The sequence below is a fragment of the Epargyreus clarus genome, unplaced genomic scaffold (assembly GCF_041222505.1).
Source record: "Epargyreus clarus isolate Ecla_fem2 unplaced genomic scaffold, WU_Ecla_fem_2.2 ptg000027l, whole genome shotgun sequence".
Lineage (NCBI taxonomy): Eukaryota > Metazoa > Arthropoda > Insecta > Lepidoptera > Hesperiidae > Epargyreus > Epargyreus clarus.
In genome coordinates, this window is record NW_027332234.1 from 2,076,988 (window position 1) to 2,104,117 (window position 27,130).

Genomic DNA, 27,130 nt, shown 5'->3' on the forward strand with positions numbered 1-27,130 from the left:
CCCTTAGCCATGTTCACACGATTTACTACGTTTGTTTAGTCTGTTATTCATAATTCTTATTTTCTCCTCGAAGGATCAAATTAATTCATTATGAATGAACTAAGACAAGACAGATCTCGCATGTGGGCAGGTAATTGTAACCCGAGTAGGCGTGGGAGAATGGCACAAGTGTTAAATATGTATACCTGCGATAGACCGAGTAACGAACAGAAGTGCTTTAGGGAAATTAAAAAAAATCAAACAAATTGCTAATCATATAATCTGTAGGTCGGGGGGCATTCGTTGTCAATCTTTTGGATTACTAATTCAGGTTGGTATATTTTCACTCCAACATATGAGTACCTACTATATCTGACACTTAATTAAAAATGTGGAGGGATTATACTCGTATGTATGTTTTTTATAACAATTTGCTAGTTCTGCCATAAAACATGTTTTTCATGATACATACGTAAATAACCCAACAAGCTAATCTTGATGAAAGATCCAGCTTAACTGATTATTACGGGACTTTTACTAAGATGTAAAAATTCGTAAACTTAAGTATGGCTTAACAATACAACGCATTTTTTCAAGAACTTTGAAATAGGTTTAATATAGTATAAAAAAATTGTAGAAATCTTTACGATTCGTTCGCAGATGTATGCAATCAATTTAGTCTAAATGTCATTTCTATTGTGTATAATGCTCTGTGGTTATCTTGAACGACAGAGCCATAGCACGCAATAGTTTAGTGGCCGTGTGGCGATAAAATACGTATGTTGAAGGTGAAATAAGGGCAAGTATTAAATATACTAGATCTTAGCCGTTAAATGTCAGTGATGGTTATAATTAAGTATCATAAAATGGTAATGTTAACCCTTAACTTGGCAAGTGTACTAGAGGGCACATGAAATTATGATATGTGTTTCGGCATGTGCCCTATAGAGCACGGATCAGTTTATAGATAATACAATAAAAAATATTAAATATCAAATGTGTTTTAATAATTTTAGCTGTAGCTTATTTTATAAACATTCATCTGTCAACGTCATAGTGTTAGTAAAACGTCACTTTTAAACATTATCCGCCAAAATGTCGAAACGTCAATTACGGACCTCGCGCCTTAAGGTAAATTAACTTGTATTTTTTTATTTTGTTGTTTTACTTGTTATCTTACACAAAATTTTTGTTGTTAAATAGTCAATTAATGATTATATTGCTTTATATGATCAGCTTTCACCATGTATTGTTAGATATTTCGCTGTAAAGTTAACTGTGCCCTGTAGGGTACGCTGCGAACTTTATAGAAAACTTGTTTTGTACCCTGCAGGGTACCTTGCCAAATAGGTTTAGTTTAATTTATGTGCCCTATAGGTCACATACTTATTTTACATAGATTATTTTTTGTGCTCTTGACCGTACAAATATACATAGATACATACATTATAACTTTTTTTTTTAAATAAATTGCATTTTGTTTTAGCGTATTATGGATGCTATAATACCTCAAAAAGACTCAGACACAGATTCTGACGTTTCTGATGAAAATAGTATGAACAAATATATTGTTGAGCAAACGTATTGTGTAAGTGATACCGATTCGTCAAGTCTAGATGAGATACCCGAGTCACCCAAAAACATACAATGCACAATCAACCCCAGTCACATTTTTGGAAAAAAAATTGCCAATACTTTTTCACCCTGCAGTTCAGTACCGACACCAGCAGCATACATATCTATTAACTTATCATCTGTAAATTCAAATAACGAAATATCGTCGTATCAAGATAGCCCATCTCAGAAAGGTGGCGAAGCCCAATCTTCATTGATGGTACTTGACTGCAATAATACCCCACCGTTAGAAACATCAAGTCCATGTCCGGCTGGTGCTAGTGATCTCGAAATGGATAGTGATAATGAAATTACTACGATCGTTCCACGGAGGTCAAAGAGAAAATTAAGTGCTTCAGCCAAACCTAAGTTTTATAAAAGGCGAGCTCTATCGCCCAAACCTACAACATCCAAAAACTGTCAAAGTAAATCATCAAAACAAGTAAAGAAAAGAAATAATGATAAAAACCCGAATAAGAAAACCAAAACTGTAAACACAAAAAAAACACAAAATTTAGATTGGAGAAAAGATTTATTTTTGCATGAAGTCCATAACACTAGAGAAAATAATTTTACACAACCGGAGAGAATTCGATCACCAATTGAGTATTTTAAATTATTCTTTAGTGACAAAATAATACAAAAAATTCGAGAGCAGAGTACATTGTACGCATTTCAAGCTAGTACCAAAAATATTGCACTGTCACATCAGGATATCCAAGATTTTCTTGCCATAGAAATATTGATGGGTATAATACAATTACCTGCCTATTCCGATTATTGGAGTTCGAAAACAAGGATTGAACAAATAGCTCAAATTATGTCACTGAAGAAATATGAGTTAATAAGGAGATATTTACACTTTAATAACAACGAAAATATTGAAAACAGTACTGGCCGATATTTTAAAATAAGGCCGCTGGTGGAAGCCGTTAGAAAGAATTGCAATAAAATTGAAGAAGAAAGTCGCATGTTAATTGACGAAATGATGATACCATATAAAGGAAAAAAGGCCGGAAACCTTCGTCAGTATATCAAGCCTAAACCTAAAAAATGGAGCTATAAATTATTTGTTAGATCAGGTGTATCAGGTTTTGTGTATGACTTCCTGTTATACGGTGGAGAAAGCACTTTCCAGGGGATCACCTTCAAATCTAAAGAGAAATCCATGGGATTAGGAGATAAAGTAATTTTAACATTATGTCGTACAATCCAGTTCTGTCGGTGGTTTACTTCGATAACTTTTTCTCAAGTATCGAACTTATGACATATCTGCGCGATGAAATGGGCATTTTATCGATCGGAACTTTCAGACAAAATATATTCTATTTTGTCTGAAATGTGATTTGGAATCCGATAAATCAATGAAAAAGAAACCACGTGGTTCTGCTGATTATAGAATTTGTAATGATCAAAAGATTATTATGGTAAAGTGGTTGGACAATAAACCTGTACTAATCGCGAGTACATATGTGGGTCTTGAACCTATGGGAGTATGTAATCGATACAGTAAGGACGCAAAAAGGTTTATCGACATACCCTGTCCCAAAATCATTCAGGAATATAATAAACATATGGGTGGGGTGGATCTGTCCGATATGTTGATTGCTGTATACAGAACATATTATAAAACACACAAGTGGTATATGGCAATTTTTTCACAGCTTCTTGATATATCTATAAATAATGCGTGGCTATTCTATAGACGAGAATATGGGTTAACTGATGACAAATACCTTCGATTAAAAGATTTTAGATTAAAAATCGCTCAAGGCTTACAAGCTCAAAAAGAACCTCCACTAGGAATGGATTTACATAATGTTCCAGGCCCATCATCTAGAAACATAATAATTAACCCTATAAAGGTACGCCCTGCTGAATTTTGTTTAATTTTATTGTGAGAAGTTTATATATTTTTTTTCTTTTTCATAGATAATTTATAATTGTGTTATATTTTACGTTTGATATTTCTGACCTCATAAATGAGGCTGTTTCAGTTAGATAAACTTAAAAAAAAACTAGTAATTACTTTTATATGTTTAAAGTTAATTCTAGACAAGATTTAACTTTTGTTAGTTTTGTTAGTTGTAAGAAGTGTTAATTTTTGTTTAAAATTTATAAGATTTGTTAATATATCATGATATTACGTGATTTCCTTTAATAAATTACGTATTTTGTGTATACAAAATATTGTTTTATTGCTATTTTATATAATAAAACCACGTCAACATTACTGTAGGCAAAAGCGGCATTGTGCCTTGCAGGGCACAAATAACAGTAATTACTAATTTATGCGAAATTGGTGATGTGCCCTTTGGGGCACTGTTAATATTGTATATAGTAACAAACGAATGTTATAAAAAATATTAAATACATGTATTTAAGCCCCCCCTAAAGCTATTTAAAAATAAATAACTTGTTAATTTTCAGTTTTATACTTTGCCAGAATACTGTACCAACATGTGCTATGCATTTTGCCAAGTTAAGGGTTAAGGAGTAGGTAATGTTTAGTGATGGTAATTCGAACTTAGTCAGCGTGATGGCCTATGGTCTCCGGTATATTATAGTAGTCTATGGGCTATGGTCTAATCCTATATATTCATCATTTAGATATCTATTTGGCCGGAGATCGAACCCAGAGACCTTTTCGGATCAGTACCCTTACCATGAGTTTTTACGTTTTGACAAATATGACTGTTTTGGTATTTGTTTACGTATTTGCCCATACAATTTCCAATCAGCGCCCTTAGCAAATTATATCATAACTGGGAAATAGTATGGGCCAATACGTAAACAAATACCAAAACAGTCATATTTGTCAAAACGTAAAAACTCATGGTAAGGGTACTGAACGCGTCAAATCTTCCAAATTCTACTTTAGTTTTAACACATGTTTTTATTTTGGCTCATGTTCGTGTAGCTTACTTATGTAGTAGGTTTTTCATCAAGTTCCACATATTCGTTGTGAATATGGGTGTTTGACATTTATTAACAGAATTTGTCACAGCGCTACAAAGGATACGACTTAGTACTCAAAACTTTGATTCGAGAATAAAGTACTTGTTATTTGTAACAGAATCCCTAATCCGACTATAATTTAGAATTGTTAGAAACGTGCTTTTCAGCACGACTTTGCTCGCTATTTTTTACATTTTCAATTTAAAATGCGAAATATATTCTTAGTAAATAGCATTCTATTCTGTTTAGGATCCACTAATAACTTGTGAAAGTCTCTTCAAAATAGGCCTAGCAGTTTTAAGATACTCGTAATCACTAAAAGATAAAAAGAAATCGGTTTATATTTTTATATTTGCGTCCTGTTTTTATATCACTAACAATCGTGATATAATAAACAAAATTACAAAAATTTAAACGACTGTTATTTTAAATTAATCAGCTAAGAATAGGTACTCCTGACCAATTTTAATTTTAAATTACAAAGAAATATTTAAAAATAATTTCATACGTTTAGAAGCTACAGACAGAAAGACAGGCAAACATAACACACGTTAAACTTATAACACTTTTGCGTCAGGGGTTAATAAGAGTTAGTTTGGAAACGTGACAGACATATTTATTTATATACTAGCTGACCCGGCAAACTTGTACCGCCTCAAAATCTATTTATCAAATATTTTACTCGCCTATGTTACTCGTGGATAATGTAGCTTTCGAATGGTGAAGGAATTTTTAAAATCGGTCCAGTAGTTTTTGAGCCTAATCATTACAACCAAACAAACAAACAAACAAACAAAGTTTTCCTCTTTATAATATTAGTGTAGATGTTTATTTTGTACAGATAACACAAAACAAACATTACGCTCAGAGATTCCGGTGACAGATCCTCAGCTTCAAACTTTATCTATATTTTAGTTCAAGGCGTAGTCGTAATGTCGTTTAATTACTTTTGAAAATAAATTTATATTTACTGCGAGAGTTCTCTTCATTTGGTTGAAGGCTTCACATTACGTAATCTGTACCTATCTGTTTGTTTGTGTATTACGCAAAAAGTATTAGACTGATTTTCATTTAACTTTTTACTTTTGTTATCTAATGTTACCAAAATAATATGACTTGTTTCAAGTACATTCGAATAAAAGATATGGTTCCGATAATAGATGTGACCACAAAATAAGAATATTTGGTAACTGTGTTTAATAAGGTTTTTTTAAATAAAAGAAGCAAAAGAATATTCAGTCCACTTGATCATAAATGGACACTGCTACCAATGTAGGTACAATCAATTCCGAATAAAACAGGGGGTTCTGCCTTGAGCCGACCACAAATGTGTTGCCGCTCCTGAGAATTATGACGACTTCTATCCAAACGTAAGAACTGCATGGTAGAAATAAATTATAGTTTAAAAACTGAAAACCACGCTAGAATCGCACAAGGAAAATCGTTAATCCTGATTCCTGACGATCCTGATGGGAAGAATGGGATAAAATTATTAAAATCGTGTATTGTCATCGGGTCTTGATAGTTGTTCAAAATTTTAAATTAATCGGACCTTTCAAAGTCGGTAAAAATGGAGTTCAAAGATTCAGTTACATACATACATAGATACAACCCAAGCTAATAAAAGCGTGGTAAAACGGTGTGGCAGTGGTGACTTCGTGGTCAAACCACAAATAGTCCACCACCATTCCAGTCACTACCCTATTTCCTCCCCTCTTTTCGCTTTTTTCCCTAAATAACATGCAAACTCTACTAAATAGAAACAAAAGTTAAGCAAACTGTACACAAGCTGTACTACTGTATGTAAATTACTTGCAATTTGTTACGGCATTACCTTCCGAGTGTTTTAATGAAGATAAGGCGAATATTCAATTTGTTTCCTTATTAAAGGAACCATAAATAACATTCCTTGCAACTGATTTTAATATTTTGAACGCCAGTGAGTTCAGGCCCGTACCCTTACCATGAGTTTTTGGTTTTGATAAATATGACTGTTTTGGTATTTGTTTACGTATTTGCCCATACAAATTCCAATCAGCGCCCCTAGCGGATTGTATCAGAACTATAGAGTCAGTAACGTAACATTAAATGTGTAAATTGACAAAATTGCGCTTTATGTTTTGTCCCTCTTTTTTGCGAACATGTGGGGTAGACAAAAAGACTTGAGCACTTACTTATTGTTACGTTTACTCAGTCTACTAAGCAAACGGAACAGAATAATGGATCGAGTAAACGTAATGTAAAATTGTGGATTTTTTGAAAACTTATGGTAAGGGTACTGGTAGGGTTGCCAGGTCAAAACAGAAAAATTGGATATTAAACAAAGAAGGCACAGTTGAGAATTTGTAATTAGTTTCGAATGTTAGTAGTGATAATCTAGTAGTTAAGAAACTCGACCTCTAAATCGAGAGGTCAGAGGTTCCAGGCAAGCACCTCTGATTTTTCGAACTTATATTCGTATTGAAAATTAATTACCATTTGCTTATACAGTGAAGGAAAACATCTTTAGGAAAACATACCTGATAAGTTCTTATTAGTGAGCGAAGTGATAAATCAAGAAAAAAAACAGGTATGTGAAATCTACCAATACGCACTGAGACTATGGCCTAATCCTTAACATTCTGAGAGGAGACCCGTGCCCAGCAGCGGGACAGTAATGGGTTGATGATGATGTTGTTTCGAACGAGGTTGATGAACCGCTGTTCGTAGCGGTCATCTATCGGTCTGACACGCTTAAGGTTTCGGGTTCGATCCCTGGCCAGACATATCGGAATGATGAATTTAGATATCTATAGTAAGTCTGGGTGTATATTCGTCTTGTGTGTTCATGGCACCCACGATTCAGGGAATCCTAGAGTGGGGTTGTATGTGTAGAAAGCGGCTTTTGAATGAAGTTGAATGCTAGAAATCGTCGCGTACGAGAAAAGTGGTATCCCCTATAATATATGCAACACTGTTTCTGTCTGTGTGTCAGTACGCAATATGTTACATTTTGTCATTGTAAACTTCAATTTAAAAGTGTCTATTGAAGAACAATAGATTTTAAAAAATGTTTTTTTTTTTACATTATAAAATAGTACATACACTTTATTGAATATCGTAATAGTAATAGCTAACGCCTGGTAACCATATTGGAAAATATCTTTGTAGCGTTTCAAAGCTCAAAATGCGGAGAGAGCAGCGTTTATTTCCAGAACACTGCTCCATTCACTATTTCCAATCAAGTTGTATATTTTTTCAGTGAAAAGTACGGTATTGATCAATAACAGATACGGTTTCACGTGTATGGAGGAATGTATCAAAGTTTTCATATAAACATACACACATACATAATACACACACATTCAGACCCTCAACAGAATTTTTTTTTTTTTTTTTTTTTTTTTTTTTTTTTTTTTTTTTTTTATCCCCTGCCTGTTGTAAGAGGCGACTAAAAGGCGGTTGTGTTCCGTTGGAGATCCCGGAGTTCTCCAACAAACGCCGAGGATGGGGGGGGGGGGGTTTAGTGCGGTAAAAGTCCCACATAACCCGGCGTTACTCCCATGGCGTCGGGTACCTGTTGAAGGTTTCCCCCTCGTCAACAAAATTGCAAGAATGCCTCACATAAATTTCTATCCCCATACAACAGCCTTCAAACTCAAACAAGATTTAGCACGTATTTAGCACGCACTTAATGGTCTGTTTACAATTAAAACACCTCTACCATCATACTATCTACTGATTTCAATACGAGAAAAATAGTCTTACGGAAAACAATATTCAAGTTATTAAAAAAGTTTCCTGGCTACCGTCCAGCAAATCTCGTTCATGTACAGGAATTTATTAATATGTTTGTGCTTCGTGCCACTCGCTGAAACTTTGCAACTCCCATCGCATTCAGTGGCGGTTCTTTAAACATTATTTATGCAACTGAGTTGACGACTTGTTATTTAAATACTAAAAAATGTCGATGGAAAATTTGTCCTCAACGTTTGGTGGAGAACTCCAGGATCTCCAACGGAACATAACCGGAGTCCTCCTAACACGATGCCTTTCTATCGGGTTCTGCCCTGGGGGGAGCAATTTACGCTCCTCTCACATCCCCTGGTGATTACAGTGATATGCGGACCACACAAACCGCTGTCCTTCCCGGGGTCGCTTGCTGGACGGTTTGAGCTACCACTCTTGCCGCCCGCAACCCCAGAAGCCCCCTTTTAGTCGCGTCTTACGACAGGCAGAGGATATCGTAGCCCTATTCTGGTCCCGGTACTACAGGGACAAGAACAGAACCCTAATGATACTAAGACTTCGCTGTCAGTCCGTCTTCACAATGAATTTACTTGTAGGTTAACCAAATAGTAAAAATAAAAATATATGTTGCTAGGGAATCGTCCCTGAGCGGGTTCGACACTTTAATTCGCTAATTATTTTAATAAATTACACAGTCAACTGAAATAATAAACGTATTTCAAAAAGAAAACAAATATTTAAAAACAAAAAATATTTACATCAAAATATTTTCATTTTCATTTTATCAATTTCACGATATTATTCAAAATTCAATAAGCTTAGAACCATTCCTTTCATCCATTTATGCAGAATATTAGGTATTATGGAGAAGAAGCGGCGAAAGTAAATGTATATTAAAAAATTGGATTTTGTGCTTTCATATTTAGAAATAGAAAGTAACATAAATACAATTTTAGCTGTATTTTTAATCACACTGGCTTAAATTAAATTTTTGTTTGTGAATAGTTTTCTTTCTCTACAAGCTTTCGTCTTACTTAGTATTTATCTTATATCGTTATAGTATTATAATGTAGCGTTCTTAGTGGGTATTTATCTTTATCATCAACCCATAACTGTCCCACTACTGGGCACAGGTCTCCTCTCAGAATGAGAAGGATTAGACCATTGTGCTGGCCAAGCGCGTATTGGTAGACTTTACAAACCTTTAAAAACCTTTTTTAAAGATCTCTTACGTACGAAGGATTCGCGATATTTTCCTTCAACTTTAGAGCAAGTTAAAATTAATTTGTAATACGTACATTACATTGAAAAATCAAAGGTGGCTGGGATTTAAACCTCGGCCCCTCAATCATGAGGCCGCGTGTCCACCTGTTATCGTCCTTATTTAAATACCTATGTATGTATGTATTTATCTACTTTATATCATTATAATGAAGCCCTTAAAATTTCACGCTTCTACATTTTAGATCCGCCTGTATAACCCGTATGTTGCCTGTCAGTCAGCCAATATTAGTTTAATTAAGTAAACTGACATTACTCTATAATATTACTACGACTACCGGCTACCAAGCAGTTATTTATGACAAAGCACTAACCTGACGTGTCCCAAACTGAGAAGTTGACTCTGTAGTCGGCGACTGTACAAGTGTAGCCGTATTTCTCGAAACCCGTCGGACTGTATGCCTGGAACAATCAAACACATCTATTAACTATCGAAAGTACACATACAGAGAAAGTAAATGACACAAAATTACTAGACGAGATAGTGTTAGAAACTCGGCTTCTCAATCGAGGGGTCCGAGGATTTTTTACAATATAGAAGTATCAAACGAGGTGGTGGTAATCGGGTAGCTGTCAACAATGAAATGAAATGAAATATATTTATTTTGTATAGGCCAACGACGGCACTTACAAATTGTCAGGTACAATATTTTTCTTAAACTACTACCGGATCGGAACGCCACCTCTACTGAGAAGATCCGGTAAGAAACTCAGTGGGTTTGTCTGTTTTTTTTTAATAATAATTATTCTCTTTTTTTAATGCCATAATTTTTACATATAATTAATAAAGCATTAGCTCCAGTATTTTGCTTTACATTTATCTAAAAAAGAAGTTTGTTCAGCAAGATACGCTACACTTAGACATTTTCTTAATTAATGAACAATCAACCCCAAAAGTGATGAGATTTTTACCTCAAATTAACTATAGATGCGTTGCTACTTAAGAGACCAAATTGAAACGACTCGGGATTATTTTTTTCCCTTATCGCACCCTTCAACATATAAAGCAGTAGCGCTTAACACTGCTGTTACTCCTATGGGGCAGAAATAGGTGTGGCGGTGGTGCCTCCGGATTCTAACCACAGAGTGTTCTATCACCTTAGTTGGCAGAAATTATCTTGCTCGTATTTCGATCTTTAATAGTATAAGCTCATTATTCCTGAAATACTATTTTTTAATATAATAAAAGATTCAATTACAACTCCATTATTTATTTTCTCTGACAATTCATCTTATTCTCTCAAAAAACATAATATACTTCTTTCTTTTTATATAGTTTCCGCTACATTGCTGCTCACCAACAATTAAATAGACTCTTATTAACGTAAATTAACTAAAAAGTATTGTTATGAAAATATACCCTTACAGTAGGCAAAAATTCTGATAATATGAATTATTTATAGCAAACGTACAAGACAGAATATACCATGGTCAATGACCTATCGTGTGTATTGTGTTCTGAGCCCTTTCAATTTACCTAAGTAGCGTCAAGTTCGTTCATCATAAGTCTTAAACAAAGCGTCAAGTCGATCAGGCCATGTCTCGGCTAATTAGCCAAGTTCAATAGCCCCAACTTGGTCATATAGAGGGCATATAGTTTTAATCTGATTACAGCTCACTGAACCATTTAAGATTTCATCTATAAATAATGTGCTGAACGCTACAAAATTCATCAGATTGATTTAAACCGCATGTTTCAATAAATCGGTAGAATGCATTCTGGTGTGAATAATTTTATATTAATGTTGAGTTTAAATCCCAGAGGAATTATACATTTTTCGGAATTAAAAATAGACTTAGTGTACTCTCTGACCCATAAGTTTTTTTCTATAATACTGAAGCTATATACTGATATAGCAAATGCAGTTCACCTGATGGTAAATGGCTACTTCCGATTATGGACATCTGTAGTCAATCCCAGGTAATTAGACTCCTATCTAAGATTGGCCACAACGCTACATCTGAGGACTGAATGGGGAAGCTTCGGATAAGTATATATCCCTTACCACACCCTTCAAATCAGAACACAGCAGCGCTTAACACTGCTGTTAATAGGCAGAAATAGATGAGGCGGTGGCGCCGCCGGATTCGAACAACACAGGATTTTACCTTCGAAATAAGCTTAATACTATCAACTATATGTAAAATTGAAACTTTCTATCGATATTATTATATTGGTGGAGCAGTATAGGTCGCTTGGCATCAAATAAATGTTGTTACCGTGAAGTTCTTGCCGCTTACCTCGATACAAGCGAAGTTAGTTTTTCTTCAAACTTGCACCGCAACTGTTAGTTGCCCAAGTTTGTCCAATAGTTGCCAACTCGGAAAGCAATTTCGTTCTAGTGCACACTTTTAGAATATTATGTGTAATCTATACTATTATAATACTAGGTTATGTAATCTAAAAGGAGGGATAGACTAGTTAGAAATTACGCCGTTTAAATGGGGCGGGGGTCCGAGGTCTTAATCTCAGATTGTTTGACGACCCACGTGGCGGAGCGGTCAGCATACCAGTCTGACGCGCAAAGTGTCCAAGGTTCGATCTCCGGCCAGACATATATCTAAATGATTAATTTAGGTTTCTGTTTATGGGTCTGGGTATTTGTGTATTTGTCTATGTGTGTGTCCATGACACCCACGACACAGGGAATTCTAGTGTGGGGCTGTGAGTGTAGAAAGCGTTTATTTATTTACTTATCTCTGATTTTTTGAACTTATGTACTTATTAGAAATGATTTGGTTTAGCGATCATGGCAAACATCGTGAGAAAAAACACGCCTGAGATTTTATTATCCAAAATTCTGGAGGGCCATGACATGGGGCTTATCAAGAAAGTTGCAAAAAGAGCTCTCATCAAAAACCGGCGATGCATTGGCGATGCATTGGCGAGTGATCTGATGTTGCAAATGGCGGTGGCGACTACTTTCCAGGTAGCCTGTCTACCTTATCGTTAGGTTTAACAATAAAAACCAAAATCTACTAACCCAAACTTGGCCAGCGTGGCAGCTAGCTTTTTAGTTAGCTAGCCCAGCAGTGCTACAGTAATGAACTGATGACGCGGTGATTATTCAACATAAAAGAACTTTTGAACCCTACATAAAACTACAGCAACAGCCATAGAACTTAAAGCTCCCTTGAGATAATATGCAGAATCCCTACAAATGAGCTTGCAACTAAAAGCTCTACAATAGCTTTCTGAAAGTTTGTTAGTGGAATCGCCGGGTTTCGGAATTGACCTCAACTGCAATTTAACTTGTTATTGTTAGTTATAACGATTGTACTTTTGTTTCTAGGCCATCTCGGCAGACGATTCGGACTTTTGTCTGTATGTTTACTGAATTTTGGATATTTCACCCTTTGGACAGTTTGCTCTTTTGTTATTACGTGATTTGGACACTTTGCTCATTGGACATAGTGGGTTTTGGACAATTTGCTCTTTTGGTATTTTGCGTTTTTGTTATTACGCGTGTAAAGTAACAAAATAATTGTTATTTACCATCATAAGTGCTTTCTACAATCATTACTACACATTAACATTTTCTTGTGGGTACGATCTTCAGTCAGATGATGAATTGCTTTATCTGTATTGGGTCTGGGTGTTTGTGTGGGTTCATGGCCCACGATTCAGGAAAAGTCCTATATCACATAGCACTATGTATACTATAGAAAGTAGGTATGTCCTATTTTGCAAATGTATTTAAAATTAATGCACATACTGGTTTATAAAAGACCACGTGCCTATAAAATGGAAGAAATTTCATTCTTTGGTAAATGCTTCATCTCCATAACGAAACACCTTGTGAAGTGGTGGTAGTTGTATTGACATTCAGAAAGTGCTCTGTAAAGAACCTATTTTGAATAAAAAAAAATATTTGATTTGATTTGGTGTTAGCCAAAGTAGAGGCGGGTGATCCTAACAAAATCCTTGTAATTACAGTTTAAACATATTAAAAGTAAATAATACTGTGGGAACAGATATGCTTTAATCAACCAATAATAGCGTAGATTGAGCCCTTTCTCCAGGACACTCAATCAAATAATCAATCCACAATTGAATTAATCGAGGGTTTCCGCTTTCTTCCGTCACTTGATCCACAAAGCATTGAGTGCAATGGCCGGCTAGTGTACAAGTATAGTCGTATAGAAATACCTCTTTGAGAGCCTCTTAGGGACTGTTTTCACTCGAGATTCTCGCGATATTCTCATGCGGCCATTAAATTGTACAGTAAAAGTACGGTCGGGAACGGAGTAAGTACGCGTAATTTGAACGGTACGATGGATTCTTGGATCACGTTGGTGGTGAAGTACTTTGGTTTGGGTACTTATCTGGTCATGAAAATTGGGGACAAATGAAAAGCGTGGTGACAGTAGCAAGTGACGGTGACTGGTAAAAAGAGGTCTTGATTGATTTTGGGCGGTCAACTAATTTTGATTGTCTTACCGGGCGTTTTAAACCAGAGCAACTCATAAGTAAGCTGGGACACTTATATTACCTTATTTTTTTCACATCATGACATTTCACTTTCTCGGCAGCAGATTTTTTAATTGTAATTTTTGTAAATTTTGTACTATCTCATCGAATTTATAGATATATTTAATTTCCATCCAAACCTGTTTCGTGTTTTAGTTTTAAAGCCATACCAAATCGAAAAAGTCAGCTCCGTAACTATAAAATTAATACTAATACAGATTTAGCTCTGTACTCTTACCATGAGTTTTTACGTTTTGACAAATATTACTGTTTTGGTATTTGTTTACGTATTGGCCGACCATTTCCTAGTTCTGACACAATCCGCTAGGGGCGCTGATTGGAATTTGTATGGGCAAATACGTAAACAGATACCAAAACAGTTATATTTGTCAAAAGGTAAAAACTCATGGTAAGGGTACAGGACACGGTAATTTGCTATATCCATCATAAAGAACTTTTCACGGTTAACCTCGTATAGTGCTTTACGGTTAACCTTATTAACCGGCAGATTGGCGAAAGCATGAAGTTTGCACCACATCTATTGGAAAGAGATGATGGCGACGCCCGTTAAATTCCGCCGGCTTATAGTGAAACTCGTTCTGAATACAAAGCGCTGTGATTCCGGCAAATATTGCACTTTCCAAACTGATGGAGAAATAAAATGTCTTCACGCTACGAGACGTGGTATAAAAGGTGTGGACGACGAATTGATCCTATTTGGAAAACTTTGTATACAGGCATACAAAGTTTTTTTTTTTTTAATATTATTATTATCATTTTCCATTGCTATTTTATTTTTCAATCATCTCTCCCATTCTATTTTAGTCTCCTTCTTTTACTGGTGCTGAGTGTAGCTATATTTTATTTATTCCAACATGTTTATGCTATCTTAGTCCTATAATTATGTTTATTATTATTATTTGAACCCTACCTATTTTTCTATTCATCCCTACTATAACTCCTTACCTAAAGGTTGTCTGGAAGAGATCGCTGGTTAGCGATAAGACCGCCTTTTGTATTGTCTTTTAAATTAGTTGTTTATTTTTTATATGTATTTTCTTTTATTGGGTACAATAAAGAGTATTGATTTGATTTGAAAGTTTCTATAAATAAATGTTTGGAAAACCTAATTTTCTGTTGAAGCAAATGGGAAAGTCCATATGATAGTTAATGGTCAGTGCCGATCATAGACATCAGTAATTAAGTATGAGATTATATAAGATTTATATTATTAGATATTTACTAGCTGACCCGGCAAACGTTGTATTGCCATCATAGATTTGTAAAGATACTTCGCCGGATTGAAATTGAATGAAGCCACAAACGGCTTATTTTAGTAAGTTGTTTTTTTGAATTCTTGACAAATAAAAACATTTTTAGAGAAAATTTACGAATACTGCGAACTAATACTGCGTATTTTACGTAATAAATAAATAATTATTTCAAATATTTTAGGGACATTTTAGCACGGAGACGTGGCAAAACGTTTTTACGCAACTATTTCAATTCTAACTGGTTACATTTTCTTGTTAGGAGTGATTAATCTTTACTAATCAATGATTGCCATATAAATAAATTAATGTTAAGGGTGAACAACCCTAATCGCTTAGGGGTATGAAAAATAGATAGTAGCCGATTCTCAGACCAACTTAATATGCATATAAAATTTGGTGGTTAGTAAAGCCGTTTAAGCGGGAGGAGTACGGTAACTAACATTGTGACACGAGAATTTTATATATAAGTTATATTATTGAAGTAGAAAACGAGAATGCAGTCGATCTGATGGTAAGTAGTCACTGTCGCGCAAGATATGTGTAATACTGTGTAACCAACTTAACATTAAACAGGGGTTCCATCTGAAGAAGATCACAGATGCGTCGTCACTCCTAAGGAATAAGATGGTACATAAAACTAAAAAATAAAGTTCAAGCAAGTTGAATAGCGCTCTTCTAAAAACGTCCACAAAAAAGCATTTCTAGAAATTTTAAATATGATTTTCTGAGCTTACAGCAACTTGAATCTTCTGAGAGATTTCATAATGAGGCAGCATAATAGAGCAACCCCAGACAAAACCTAAGAGGCTTTAAAACATTGTAACATTAATTAGGCAACTGCGAAGAGAAATTAAAAATAATTCGACAAAGTACTTTTTATAATATAGAAGCAGACGAGCGCGCCGTTCACCTGATGGTAAGTGGCTGCTGCCGCCCATGGACATCTGTAATCAACCCCAGACAGGATTAGATATTCCTACCTGAGATCGGCCACAGACCCGCCGCTATCCCGGAGGACTAAGCTGGAACGCTTCGAAAAAATATGTCTCCCTTACAACCTTCAAACCAGAACACAGCAGCGTTTAACACTGCTGTTATGAGGCAGTAATATGTGTGGCGGTGCTGCAGCCTGAGTTGAATCTCAGAGGGTTCTACCACATTCAACTGAATAACTCTTCTAAAAACGTCCACAAGAAAGGATTTTTATAAATATTAAACATAATTTTCTAAGCTTAGACCAACTTGAATCTCCTCAAAATTTCATAATGAGGAGCATAATATAGCAACCCCAGACAAAACCTAAGAGGCTTTAAAACAATGTTACATTAATTAGGCAACTGTAAAGAGAAATTAAAAATAATTCGACAAAGTACTATTCCGTAAACAGGCCCTGAACTTACTTAATTTAACTCCCAACTTGAAACTTCGTACAGCTGTAGCTTAGTCGAGGAAATTTTATGCAAATTTGTGTCTTCCAAATTTTACGAGTCACATAAATCATGAGATAGCAATGAAAATGTAGTTAGGCGCTTCAGTTTAATCTTCATTTGACTTGTGTAAAGTTAGGTTTTGTAAGTGAATTTTTGGGTTTGGTTTTAATGTACTTAGCGTGTCCAAATGGTGTTTGATGTGCTTATTTTGAGATTATTATGAGATTGAAGTAGAAAACGAGCATGCGGTCCATTTGATGGACATTGTATCCAACTCAGATAGCACAGAGATTCTACCTGATGCTGGTCTACGTTGCCACTCCTAAGATGGTTGTCCCATGTGAAAATTGGCATCCATTCCCTTCCACTAACTTCTGGCGTCACTCCAGCTCAGTTCGGAGCTTGTCTATATGCATTGCATTTAAAAAACTTCGTTAAGGTGATTGGGCAGCAGTGATAGCCTAGTGGTTAAGAAACTCGGTCTCTCGATCAACGGGTCCGAGGTTCAAAACCCAGGCACCCACCTCTGATTTTCAAAAATTATGTGCGTATTAAAAAAAAAAAAAAAAAATTACCACTTGCTTAAGCGGTGAAGGAAAACATCGTGAGGAAACCTGCATAATTGAGAGATTTATAAAAAAAAAAAATCTCAAGTGTATGTGAAGTCTACCAATACGCACTTGGCCAGCGCGGTCGGGTGGACTATGGCCTAATCCTTCTCATTATGAGAGTAGACCCGTGCCCAGCAGTGGGACAGTAATGGGTTGACGATGAAGGTGATTGAGGATCTCGTAGTGCCGTCTATTTTTGAGTTGCGAGCTTAGACATGGCAACCTAAATGCTTTCTATAATATTCCTATGGTAGTTTAAGTCGCACTATGTAAAATTATGCAATCGTAATCTCTAAATTAACTAAATAACTAAAAAACACACGAAATAATCCGTATATATAATACTTAATTCAATAAAAATGAATAAGAATCGACACAAAAATAAAGTAATATAGTGGACGAAATAGATTAATTCGATAAGCCATAATTAGAAAGATGTAATATATACTCCATTCGCTCTAACCTATGTCACAGCGCGAGATGTAACAAGGATGACGAATTACCCTGATTAAAAGCAATGTCAATGTCATGAGTGAAATATTGCCCGACTTATGATGCCCTGGTCTGGTATTTAGGTTACTAACTTGAGAAATGGCAATTGAGTTAATTAACTAAACTGTTTAAACCGGAAAAGCAGTTTATTTTTGTATAAAATTTATGTTTAGTAGAGTTTTAGGAAAATTAATATATTTTTGTATAAAATGTACTTTTAAATTTGATAAAGTGTGAGTTGTTTTATTATCAAAGGTAGAGTTATCAAAAGTAGGTATTTTTGATATAATAAAAAAATGTACAATTCGGATTTATGCAATGAGAGTTTTTCAGGACGAATAAATAAGCACCCAGACTCAGAACAGAAATTAAATTCATAATTTAGATGGCCTGGCCGGGGATTGAACCTGAAACCCAATGTGTGTTAGACCGATATGCTGACCCGTTAAACGGATCGTCAAATTGTTTATTTATAATATAGAAGTGGCAAAAGAGCGTGTATTCTACTTTAATAATATAGGAGTAACAGACGAGCATGCAGTCCATCTGATGGTATCAGATGCACTGCTACGCCTGAGGACCAGCTTAGGAACGCCTCGGAAAAGTATGTCTCCCTTAACACATCCTTCAAACCACAAAACAGCAGCATTTAACACTGCTCTTATAAGGCAGAAATAGGTGCGGCGGTGGTGCCGCCGGAGTTGAACCTCAGGGGGTTCTTCCACCATTATAGTAATATAGAAGTAGCGAACGAGCATATATCACTTGATGGTATTTGACCGCTACCCTTCATGGACATTTATAATCAACCTCAGATAGTGGCGCACAGATCCGTTGCTACACCTGGGGACTAAGTAGAAACACTTTGGATAAGCCTCCCTACCACACCCTTCAAATTAGCATTTAACGCTGTTGTTACTAGGTTACAAATGGGTTGTTGGATGTCTCCGGAGTCAAAACACAAAGGGCTCCACCACCTTCAAAGTGTTATATTACATACCTTATCTTGTAATTGTACACCTTTCACTCTATTGTTAGTATTGATGTTATAAATGATGTCCCGAGAGGTTATTATCCCTTTCAATGGCGTTCACGACAAACAACTAACTGTAAGCGTTATAGGGTAATGTGACCAGGCAGCTGGGGGACTTAGGACTAACTATGTTCTTAATACTTGTGAAATTCCCTGTGGAAGATTAGGGTCTACATATACGAGTACCCTATGATTTTGAGTGGAGACCTATTCCCAGCAGTGGGACAGAAATATATTGACTTTATTTGTGACGAGCTTTTGCCCGCGGCTTCGCTCGCGTTACGAAGTAATATTTTCATCCCCTATTTTATCGCCTTGGGGCTAGAATTGATCAAAATCCTTTCTTAGCGGATGCCTACGTCATAACATCTACCTGCATGCCAAATTTCAGCCCGATCCGTCCAGTGGTTTGGGCTGTGCGTTGAGAGATCACTATGTCAGTCAGTCATCTTTGAGTTATATATATTTAGATATTGAAGAAGCAAACGACCGTATAGTCTACCTGATGCTAAGTAGGCAATGAAATACTGCTGTAAATTTATTATTTCATATTTGTTTGGCCGGGGTTCGAACCCAAAATCCACTGTGTGTCAGACTGTATACAATATAGTGACTGATTTGCCACGCGGGTGTCGTTGGACATCTATAATCCTTTTGCACGGAATTTGGATTCTACCTGTGATGGGCATTGAGGAGTACGTTGAAATGTCTCGTATAAGTCTTCACCAAACTCTGTAAAGGCGTGTCACAAAACAAAACAACATCTAATATATAAAATTCTCGTGTCACAGTTTTCGTTGCCATACTCCTCCGAAACGGCTTGACCGATTTTGATGAAATTTTTTGTGCTTATCCGGTATCTATGAGAATCGGCCAGCATCGTCAGCTAGTCTGCATATATAAGTTCCTATAAGACTGTAGGTGTGGCTGTATTGTCTCCGTCGGTTTTCATGAATACTCTATAGGGATTTGTCCTATATTAAGAAATCATGTGTACTACCCCGTGGATACACGTATCAGCCAGGTCCAGGCGTTGACCCCGGACGGAGGATGGAAGATCTAGATACAGGAGGCTCCGAGCCAATTTCACGGTTCACATGGAAATCTATTGTTCTCTGTAACTTGACCTATATGTATGTAAGTTCCAGCTAAACTCATCCACTAACTAATGATTTCGGAAATGTCCAAGTTAAAACGACTACTAGTTGCCACTGGCTTAGGCCAATGATAAAATATGAATAATGTCGTTTGAAATCATAAAATTATAGACTAATGCACAATAACACAATTCAGAGACTAATTTATCTCTCAAGATTTGAGAACACCTACAAGCAACCCCGTGTCTTAACAAATATTTTTATAACCTAATGATAAATGGTTGTTGCCGTCTACGGATATCTGCCACCGATTCCATATAGAACAAGGGTTTAACCTGAAACCGATCACAGATTCGTTGCCACTCTTGAGGGCTCCACACCCTACTATTGAAACACAGAACCACTTTTAAAAACTACATAAATATAGACTCCAAATTCAAACTAAATGGAATTTTATATATCACACATAGATTAGTAAAGTTTACTCACTCCTAACAAGAAAATGTACCCAGTTTTGAGAATTGAAATAGTTGCGTAAAAAAGTTTTACCACGTCTCCGTGCTAAAATGTCCCTAAAATATTTGAAATAATTATTTATTTATTATGTAAATTACGCAGTATTTGTTATTTATTCGTAAATTTTCTCTAAAAATGTTTTTATTTGTCAAGAATTCAAAAAAAGAACTTACTATTAAGCCGTTTGTGGCTTCATTCAAGTTCAAGGCGGCGAAGTATCTTTACTAATCTATGATATCACATTAAAACATCTTATCTTAAGAATCCGTACGTACAACAGACTAGTAGAATACAGATAATATATATCTATTACTAAGAAAACGAAACTAACAGATTATCCTTAATAGGGCTTAGATAATTGGTGTATATTTAATTAAACCCTTATTCTAAAGGATCCTTACCATCAATATCAGAATCGTGACCCCGGCGTCAGGCGTTGACCTTAGGGCACAGACAAGTCTTAAGTTATCTAAGTTTAAGTGCTTCGTACCCAATCTAGAAAGTTCCATTAAGTAAAGTGATTTTTATGTTCGACAATTCTTTGTAAGAGATGTCTTTGTTATAATTAGGTTTCTTTTATTGTCTTATTCTATCTTTTTATAGCACTTCTTACCTAAAAGCAGAGGGTAATGTTAAGCGTAAGCATGTATGTTTGTATGTGTCTCATTCTCTACACGCCCGCAACTCAAACGGATTGAAGGACTTTAAAAGTATGCAATGTGTAATGGATTCGTCTAAATTATACCTAGTCTATGTTTCTGTCAAGTATTTGTTTTTATAATAATTCTCTAGATTTTTTTCTCATTTTTCTTCAAGAATGATTGTTTCGTTTCCTATAATTAACCTCGTAATAAGCAGTGATAGCCTAATGGTTAAGAAACTCGGCCTCTCGATCGAGGGGTCCGAGGTTCAAATCCCAGGCACCTCTGATTTTTCAAAATTTACGTTATAGAAATAGAAATTAATTATCACTTGCTTAAACGGTGAAGGAAAATATCGTGAAGAAAATGTGAAGTTTACCAATAAGCAGTTGGCCAGCGCGGTGGACTATGGCCTAATCCTTCTCATTATGAGAGGAGATCCGTGCCCAACAGTTGTACAACAATAGGTTGATGATGAATTAACCCCGTACTTTAGTGGTAGGTGCATACTCTACTTTGAGAATCTTTACTGTAGCAAAAATACGAGTTGAACCACAGATGAAGCTAGCGAAAGCCGCGAGGCCGCAAGTTAACCGTAAGGGCGTAGAAAGGGTTAGAACTTAAAAATTACAGGTTGATTATACTTTTTTTTCTATTATTGCATAGCTTACATGGGAATATTACATTTGCATATGAACTACAAATGGAGGATTAGAATTATTTTTGTCTGAAATTAAGTGCGTTAGGTATATGAGAAAATATACTTTGCATTTTTATTAAAATCAAAATAAAATATATTACATATTTGTTTTTCAAAGAACAATACAATATACATAAACCACATAAACTAAGCACAAATTTCGCATTTCTCACATCATCCCGTATGGTCTAGTGGCTAGGATACCTGGCTTTCACCCAGGAGGCTCGGGTTCGATTCCCGGTACGGGAATAAATATGTAGCAAAAGTCTTTTTATTTTTTATATATAAGGCTTTTAATATTTAAAAAATCTAAATAAATAATGAAATATTTAAAACATTTTTTACTAAATTTTTTTTGCATTCATTTTCGCTCACAGAACTCGCACAAGCCAAAAAAAATACAAATTTGGTTTCCTATTATTGGTGGAACAAAACAGGTTATTTTTACAAGCTTTTATTTAGTTTCACCTGTACCCTTACCATGAGTTTTCAAAACATCCCACAATTTTACGTTACGTTTACTTAATCCATTATTCTGTTCCGTTTGCTTAGTAGACTGAGTAAACGTTACGTTTACTCGGTCAAAATAGGTAATTGCTCAAGTATTTTTGTCTACCTCACATGTTACTTAAAGCGCCATTTTGTCAATTTAGACATTTAATGTTACGTTACTGACACTATACTTCAATCCGCTAGGGGCGCTGATTGGAAATTGTATGGGCAAATCATAGATTAGTAAAGATACTTCGCCGCCTTGAAATTGAATGAAGCCACAAAAGGCTTATTATAGTAAGTTCTTTTTTTTTTAATTCTTGACAAATAAAAACATTTTTAGAGAAAATTTACGAATACCTAACTAATACTGCGTAATTTACATAATAAATAAATAATTATTTCAAATATTTTAGGGACATTTTAGCACGGAGACGTGGCAAAACTTTTTTACGCAACTATCTCAATTATCAAAATTACATATTACATATTACAAAATACAAATCATATTACAAAATACATATTACAAAATTACATATTACAAGACAACCCACCCAATATGGGTATCACGCTTTTATTTATAAAAAAATGTGTCTGATAAAAAAACGCAAATATTTAATACATCGGGTTTAAATTATTTTTGCCTTTTTAGTTCTGTTTTATTAACCGGTCCGCCGGTGGCCTGTGTTGCTCTATGTTAACAAGAATTAAAAGCTTGTTTTTAAAAAGATTTTTTTCTTTTGAGTTTATTTTTTTATTTTTTCTACCTGACTGCGGAGTGTAATGTTTTTCGAGGGTATATATAAAACGCTTTGCGGACTCTCACCCATGAGGTGTTGGTTTTGTCTAAATGGGCATGATGACAGTATCAAAATATCAAAGAATATTTTTTTTTATAATATAGGAGCAGCAGACGAGCATGCAGTCCACCTGATGGTAAGTGGCTAAATATTTTCATTTTTAAAACGAATTTTGAATTTAGCTCGAAAACGCTCACGGGTGTCATGGCGTCCGCGAGTGACGTCGCGCTTCGATATTACATAGAAAAGTTCAAGCAATACGATGTCACGCCAAAATATGACGTCATTTCGTCCCGATTAGCATTTCAGACAAGATGACTGTGTTCCGTTTTGAAGGGTGTGGTACGGGAGACATACTTTTCTGAGGCGTTCCAGCTTAGTCTTCAGGGGTAGCGGCGTATCCGTGGCCAACCTCAGGTAGGAATATCTAATCCTATCAGGGGTTGATTACAAATGTCCATGGGCGGCAGTAGCCACTTACCATCAGGTGGACTGTATGCTCATCTGCCACTTCTATATTATAAAAAAAAAAACTATTTCATTTTACATTATGTAGGTAACCAAAATTTTATAAAATATAAATAAATTGTTGGACCGTCCTTATTATAAATTGTTACTTGGTAACCCTCATAATATGTATAATTAATCGAATATGATTTCGGGGAAGCAATTATAAGCCTACATAATTGTAGGATATAATATTAATTTGTAATTTAATATTATTGTTATTATTATAACGATTATTAATTAATCATACAATAGTTTATTTCGTAGAAATTAAATACCTTAATAAATATTTTAAATACTAGATATGTTTGGTAATTTATCCTTTCTATATTAGATTATAACTGAAATCATTGATACATAACGTTTTACATATAATATAGAGATCATTATTGATGTGAAACATCTATAGCCGCATGTAAAACCGATTTCTGGTGTGGCGACGCATGCCGTGGCGACGTATTATGTTATCTGGAAAAAATCGTAATATTTTAAATTTATGAACATAATTTTTATCATTCACGCTGTAATATTTTTATTTTTTTGTATTTCTTATAATTATTATATACCCGCTTGCGGCGGGAATGTAGAGGAATATCATTTTATGACTGTACATGTACCTAGCTTACCTACATTCCATAATAAACGAATTTGATTTGATTTGATTTGATTTGATTTTTATTTTATCATTATGACATATTTAGTTCCTATCACAATATGTTCTTTTCTGCATATTACTTTTACAAAATAATGTCGATGTTTCACATCTGCCAGGCGTCCCGTGACGGCTCACATTTTTTTTAAGGGTGGTAGAAAAAATAACGTTTGCTTGTGGCAGCACTTATTACTTCTGTATTCCAATAGGGTTTGAGATGTGTTGCCTGAGGGCTAATTAGTCCGTGTGTCAAAAATTAAATAAAAATCTCTTTTTTGTGCATATTTGACCTCTATAGGCGCAACTGTTACACTTATTTCTTCCTTATTACGTCAATGTTAGGTGCTGCCGCATGTTGGTTTGAACGATGCAGTAAGAGAGAGATTCTTGTATGAGGCCTTCCAACGTAGTTCTTGGTGATAGCTATGCGATCAGGGCGGACCTAAAATTACTATTCTTAACTGATATTTGTTAACTTGCTGGTTATATAAAAGCTTCTTATTATAGATGACTAATGGCGGCAGTGAGCACATGTCATCAGACGGTAGAACGTTTTGTGGTTCGACTTCGGCGGCACCACTGCCACACGAATTTCTGCCTCATAACAGCAGTGATAAGCGCTCTGCATTGCTGTGTTCTGGTTTGAACGGTGTGGTAACGGAGACATAATTTTCCGAGGCGTTACAGATTAGTCCTCAGGGGTAGCGGCGAATCTGTGGCCGACCTCAGAATTCTATTTCCATTTGGGATTGATTACAGATGTGCGGTAATCCTATAATAGGTATTCTAGTCCTATATTATAAAAAACGACGGACTGCATGCTTGTTTACTACGAAATCTTATATATAAAATTCTCGTGTCACAATGTTAGTTACCGTACTCCTCCGAAACGGCTTTATCGATTTTCACCAAATTTTATATGCGTATTCAGTAGGTCTGAGAATCGGCTACTATCTATTTTTCATACCCCTAAGTCATAAGGCTTGTTCACCCTTAACATTTTTTTATTTATATGGCAACACAACGTTTGCCGGGTCAGCTAGTAATATATTTCTTGTGGTAAACATGTAAGTATACACACAGGCGTTTGATAACATAAAAACCAGACAAAAATCTCAAGCGCAACTTGTAAAACAATAACGCTGAGCGTTGATTCCTAATACGACGAACATTAGGAAGTTTGGAGCACATTTCCCAAGCGCTCCAACTTGCTCCATTTGTGCCTCCGTAACACTCACTTTGAGTGCTGTGGAGCTTTACATGGCGCTAATAAGGCTCGCCTATTATGTTTGGTTACGGTTTTTCTATTATGGGTATAAGTAAATACATTACAATATGCGATAAAGGTATGTAAAATATTTTTACCAAATCAGCACTTTGAAGTTTTGACACTTAGTTAATATGGATCCTACTGATATAAAAATATAATCTTATATATAAAATTCTCGTGTCACAATGTGAGTTACCGTACTCCTCCGAAACGGCTTTACCGATTTTCACCAAATTTTATATGCATATTCAGTAGCACTGACAATCGGCGACTATCTTTTTTTCATACCCCTAAGTGATAAGGGTTGTTCACCCATAACATTTTTTTTATGTATATGGTAACACAACGATTGCCGGGTCAGCTAGTAATATAAATATTTTTAATAATATATCAGTAGTAAATAGAGTCCACCTGAATATAATTAGCTACTGCCGCGCCATGGAAATCAACCCCAGATTCCTACCTGAGGTCGGCCACAGATGCGACGCTACCCCTGAGGACTAAGCTGGAACGCCTCTGAAAAGTATGTCTTCCTTACCACACCCTTCAAACCGGAACACAGCAGAGCTGAACACTGCTGTTACAAGACGGAATAATTATAGTTCAAAAAACTAAAAAACACGCTTTTATGATAAAATCAACTAAAAAGTAGAAAATGATTTTCAATCTAAGAATCAATTAAGGAACAGTAAATAGTATAATTGTGGAAAAAGTGTGGGGTGCTTTTCGAACCTGATAAATGGAGCACCCCACACTTTTTCCACAATTATACTATTTACTGTTCCTTAATTGATTCTTAGATTGAAAATTATTAATGTTTAAAATATTGAATTGTCATCGGTCCTTAATAAGTATGCCAAATTTCGAGTTAATCCGACGTGTTGAAGGGGGTTAAAATCATGTTCAAAGATTCCGTTACATACTAACATACCAACATACCAACATACATACGTCTGAAGCTAATAAAAGCGTGTTAAAAAGGTGTAGCATTGGTGCCACCAGCGTCGAACGTAAAAGGGTTCTACCGTCTCAAATATCTGCTATCTACCGTTTATTTAACATTAAGTTTAAATTAATTTGTGCGATATTTAACAGGCAGTAGCAACGCGATGTTGCATTACATAATTAAGGTGAGTTCCCAAGTTGCTCCAGTCTGCTAGTAATATTCACGAGCCATAATAAGCTTGAATGAACTTACTGTTTATTTTATAAATCTTCACACAAAAGGGGTGTTATTAGTTATATATGTGCTATATCTATAAGGATTTGTCTGTCTGTACCTTTTGAACGGATTCCTTTCAATTTTATTACCCAACTGTGGAGGGTAAAGAGGGATGGATTTTACACACATAAGGTGAGCTTAAATTCGTCTACATTTTGTATGATATGTGCTATATTCTTAGAAATTGTTAAATGTCAAAAATTTACATTTAGGCAAAACATTAGATGGACTGATTTTTTACTTGTTAAGTATATTGTAATTGTAAATTTTATTTTTCATAGTTATAATTTAGTGTAATCCATTTTTGGTCATATTATAAACAATTTGTATCCTATTATTATTAAGTGTAAAGATGTTGTAT

General features: G+C 35.3%; 1 protein-coding gene and 1 non-coding gene across 3 annotated transcripts in view; one reads left to right on the forward strand and one right to left on the reverse strand.

Annotated features, from left to right (window-relative positions):
- LOC140754158 (rho-related GTP-binding protein RhoN) overlaps positions 1-27,130 on the reverse strand; it is a 204,794-nt gene that overhangs the window by 20,932 nt on the left and 156,732 nt on the right. For both annotated transcript variants that reach the window (XM_073089106.1, XM_073089105.1), the window contains exon 3: positions 9,876-9,963. In XM_073089106.1, the coding sequence (XP_072945207.1) occupies positions 9,876-9,963 (88 nt within the window). The remainder of the gene's footprint in view (positions 1-9,875; positions 9,964-27,130) is intronic.
- Positions 22,004-22,075, forward strand: TRNAE-UUC (transfer RNA glutamic acid (anticodon UUC)). The gene has a single exon. It is a non-coding gene; the product is annotated as a tRNA-Glu (tRNA).